A 3,701-nucleotide genomic window follows, 5' to 3' on the forward strand; every position below is an offset into this window, starting at 1 on the left:
GTTTGAAAGCTGAAGGTCTTGAACTTATTTCATAACTTCTTAGGAATTCCAAGCATGTGTGAAGTCAAAGGTATGAAACACCTTTGACTTGGAAATACCACTTTCTTCAGCTTGGAAGGATCACTAACATTTATAACTTGCTTATTTTTTCTCTTGAGACATTGTCATTTTATTGACTTAATTATTAATTGAAATTATTTTCATAATCGCTACCAATAACTCTGGGTCTGAAATTTTTCCAGAGCACCTACTACAAGGAGGCTGAGCTGTCTTGACTGAACACCCAATAGGTCAGAACAAGACTGCAGAGGTGGAGGACTTCTTCTGAAGTGCATTTCTGCATCTATAATGTCACTTGCTGTAATTATTTTACTTAGAGATTGTTGCTACAGCCAAAGTTTCTGGCAAAAATTTTGCTAAAATGTTTTTGGAAAGTGAATGTGCCACAAGCGGAAACTATTAATTAACTAAATTATTCAAAAAACACTGTAGCATTCACTCAGCTCTGCCATTGTTACGAGTGAGGTGGGAACGAAGAATTGCAATGTCAAGACATCTTTATTAGTTTGCTGAGCCACTTTTCCTTCCCATTGTGCTACGTGCTGGATCAGGGTTGGATTTAGATCATTGTAGTAGATTCTCTCCAAGTTTGGTGAGGGTCAACGCTCTTGGAAGGAGTTTATAATTGCTATTTACTTTTTGCCTTGTGGTAGCACCTCAGGGTCTCCTACCATGTGCTAGGTGCCATGCAAACAGAGGACAGTCCTGCACCAAAGACTCTAAGTGTAAAATAAGATGAGCTGGTGTGAGGATACAGGAGGCAGCATCCGAGCAGAGATCACTGGGCAGTTCTGTCATTGTATATATGAATTAAATTCAGGATCCTCCTCTGTATCTGTTTGGTCCTCACCCCATAGATGATGGGGTTGAGCACAGCAGGCACCAGGATGTAGACGTTCCCCATGATGATATGGACCAATGGAGCCAGATCTTTGCCAAACCTGTGCACCATGGACAGCCCAATCAGGGGCACGTAGAAGGCTAGGACCACACAGATATGGGCAACGCAGGTGCTGAACACCTTGAGCCTCTCCTTCCACGATGCTAGCCGCAAGACAGCCTTGAGGATCAGGACGTAGGAGAGGCAGATGAGGATGGCATCCAGCCCCATGACCAGCAGGATGGCGGTGAGGCCATACACCACACTGGGGGTGGTGTTGGCGCAGGCCAGGTTCATCACATCCTGGTGCAGGCAGAAGGAGTGTGACAGCACCCGGGAGCTGCAGAATGGAAGGGGCAGGAGGAGCAAAGGCAAAGGCAGGAAGAAAAGAACGCCCCTGGCCATGGCTACCAGCCCTATTTTCGCTGTCACAGCGTTGGTGAGGATGGCAGCGTGTCTCAGCGGGTGGCAGATGGCCACGTACCGGTCCACGGCCATGGCCAGGAGGACAGTGGACTCGATGGCTGAGAGGGTGTGGATGAGGAACATCTGGACAAGGCAAGCGCCGAAGCTGATCTCCCTGGTGTTGAACCAGTAGAAGGCGAGAACACGTGGCACCGTGGACGTGGACAAGGCCAGGTCGATGGCAGCCAGCATGCAGAGAAAGAAGTACATGGGAGCGTGCAGGCTGGGCTCCGTCTTCACAATGAACAGCACCGCGCAGTTGCCTGTGACTGCCAAGATGTACATGGAGCACAGAAGGATCGCCATCCAGAAATGGGCGGCCTCCAGCCCCGGGATGCTGGCCAAGATGAAGGAGGATGGGCTGAGGTCAGACCTGTTGGGGAAGGGCATGGCACATGGGGTGCAGAGCAGTCATGCTATGCCATGGCACATCCCCTGCTGCAAGGGAAAGAGAAACAGCAGCTTTATAAATCCTTTCCCATGACTCTGAATCCCATGGGGCTGTGCCTGTGAAATGCAAGGAATCTTGTAGTTGCCATACTGATACAGAGAGCTCCTCTCTTATTTCTTTAGCCCGTTATGGCTGTATACAATAACACATGCAGCCACAAAATGGTGGCATTTGAATTTGAACACGAATTGCTTGAATTCTCTTAAATGCAGAACACTGTAAAATCAACACTTTAAATTATAAACCCAACAGCTGAGCTTGTTTTCTTTTATTTTTAAAGGGCAAAATTAAAAAAAAAAAGAAAACAGATTTTTAGTGCTTCCTGTTAAACTTCAGTTCTGCTGGAGTTTTTCCATATGTGCTGTGCTGTTCTGTCAGAAATGTACTCTGTGAAACTGGCTGTGCTGCCTCCCACGGTCCACCACTCCCAAGTACTGCAGGCATGCACAGTGAGACATGCATATTTATTTGTTTGCACACACAAATTGGATTTTCATCCTTTCTGCCTGAAAACACATATGGAAATATCAGAATAACTGTAAAGAAAAAAAATTCTGATTATTCACCTTATTCTGTATCTGTAAACTTTCCAGGAGTGCTGTGATCCAAGGAGAATGACCAGGAAGATATGCAAAAGCCTTTGCTTTAGGTGCCTTTCTATTCTCAGGGATCAGATTTTTAAAAATATTGGGATTTTAAAAGTGTTGGGATGGAGCATCAAAGGCTGATGCAACGGCAGTGTCAGAGCCCCAGCGCTGCACAGCCCAGCCTGGCGTGGGAGGGCTTGGGGCAAGGGTGCAGGCCCTGCCTGACTCACAGCCCCGAGCTCTGACCGAAGAGGAGAGGGGGATTAGCTTGTCCCCCTGGGAGGCATGGGGCTTCATCCATCCGCCCCAATGGGTCAGGCAGCAAGTCAGTAGCTGGCTGTACCTTCACTGGAATAAACCCACCGTCTCCCCTGCCCTGTACGGACAGCATGAGGCCAAGCACGTAACTGCTATCTGCAACATTACTGAGCTTTCTGATTATTTCTTTCATGCCCTACCCATGTAAAACAAGGATGCAAAATGTTTTTATGGCAAGCTCTGCAGCCTATTAATACAGCTATTTTAAAACTAACATTCGGTTGTGAAAAATGTGGGGGTTTTTTACTGCACGTCTGTGGTGAAGCCCTTATCCTAAAATAGCAATCATGATTTATTTCCCTGATGTGGGGTTTTTCCATCTTGAATCTATAACAAATAAAATTATAATACGTTAGCTTTTTATACACAATTTACAAACAGTGTAGGTGGACTGTTACTGTCAAGTTGCCTAAAAGCTATTTTTGTGATGAAATTTCCAGTAAACCACTTACATTAAGATGCAAGCTGAATGAACAAAGCACTTCAGTAATTGCCAACAAGTATCTGAGCCAACTTACCTGCTAGCCACTGAAGTGTAATTACAGTATGAGTCTCATTGTAAAATATCTGCCATCCTATTAATTTCTTTTGAAAGAATGTGACTGTGAGAGACAGACACACAAAGTAAATAATCCCTGGATATTTCAGTTCACCTTTAGTTCTTTGGCATTGATAAATGCACCAACATTTTCAGAAGTGACTAATGATTTTGGATTGCTAGTGGGATGAAGACCAGGTCCTGTAAGGACTTTGCTTTCTGTAGAGATGAAAACTGGATCCATGTCTTTAAAAACACCAGTAAATGCACATTTATTTTCCTAGGGTGATCCTCCCACCGGCAAGCCCCAGTAACTGCATTTAACAAGAGGTAAGCACATTCAGACAGTAAAACCATCCAAGGCAGAGGACTGCTAACGGCAGCCACAGCAGCCGATCTCAG

General features: G+C 45.4%; 1 protein-coding gene across 1 annotated transcript; it reads right to left on the reverse strand.

The window, feature by feature from the left end:
- Positions 1-838: 838 nt before the first annotated feature.
- LOC103901173 (olfactory receptor 51E2) lies at positions 839-1,795 on the reverse strand. Its single transcript, XM_009282012.1, has one exon. It carries the CDS (start codon positions 1,793-1,795, stop codon positions 839-841), a length of 957 nt encoding a protein of 318 aa, XP_009280287.1.
- Positions 1,796-3,701: the final 1,906 nt, after the last annotated feature.

Source organism: Aptenodytes forsteri, unplaced genomic scaffold (genome assembly GCF_000699145.1).
Source record: "Aptenodytes forsteri isolate BGI_AS27 unplaced genomic scaffold, ASM69914v1 Scaffold485, whole genome shotgun sequence".
In the NCBI taxonomy this organism is placed as follows: domain Eukaryota; kingdom Metazoa; phylum Chordata; class Aves; order Sphenisciformes; family Spheniscidae; genus Aptenodytes; species Aptenodytes forsteri.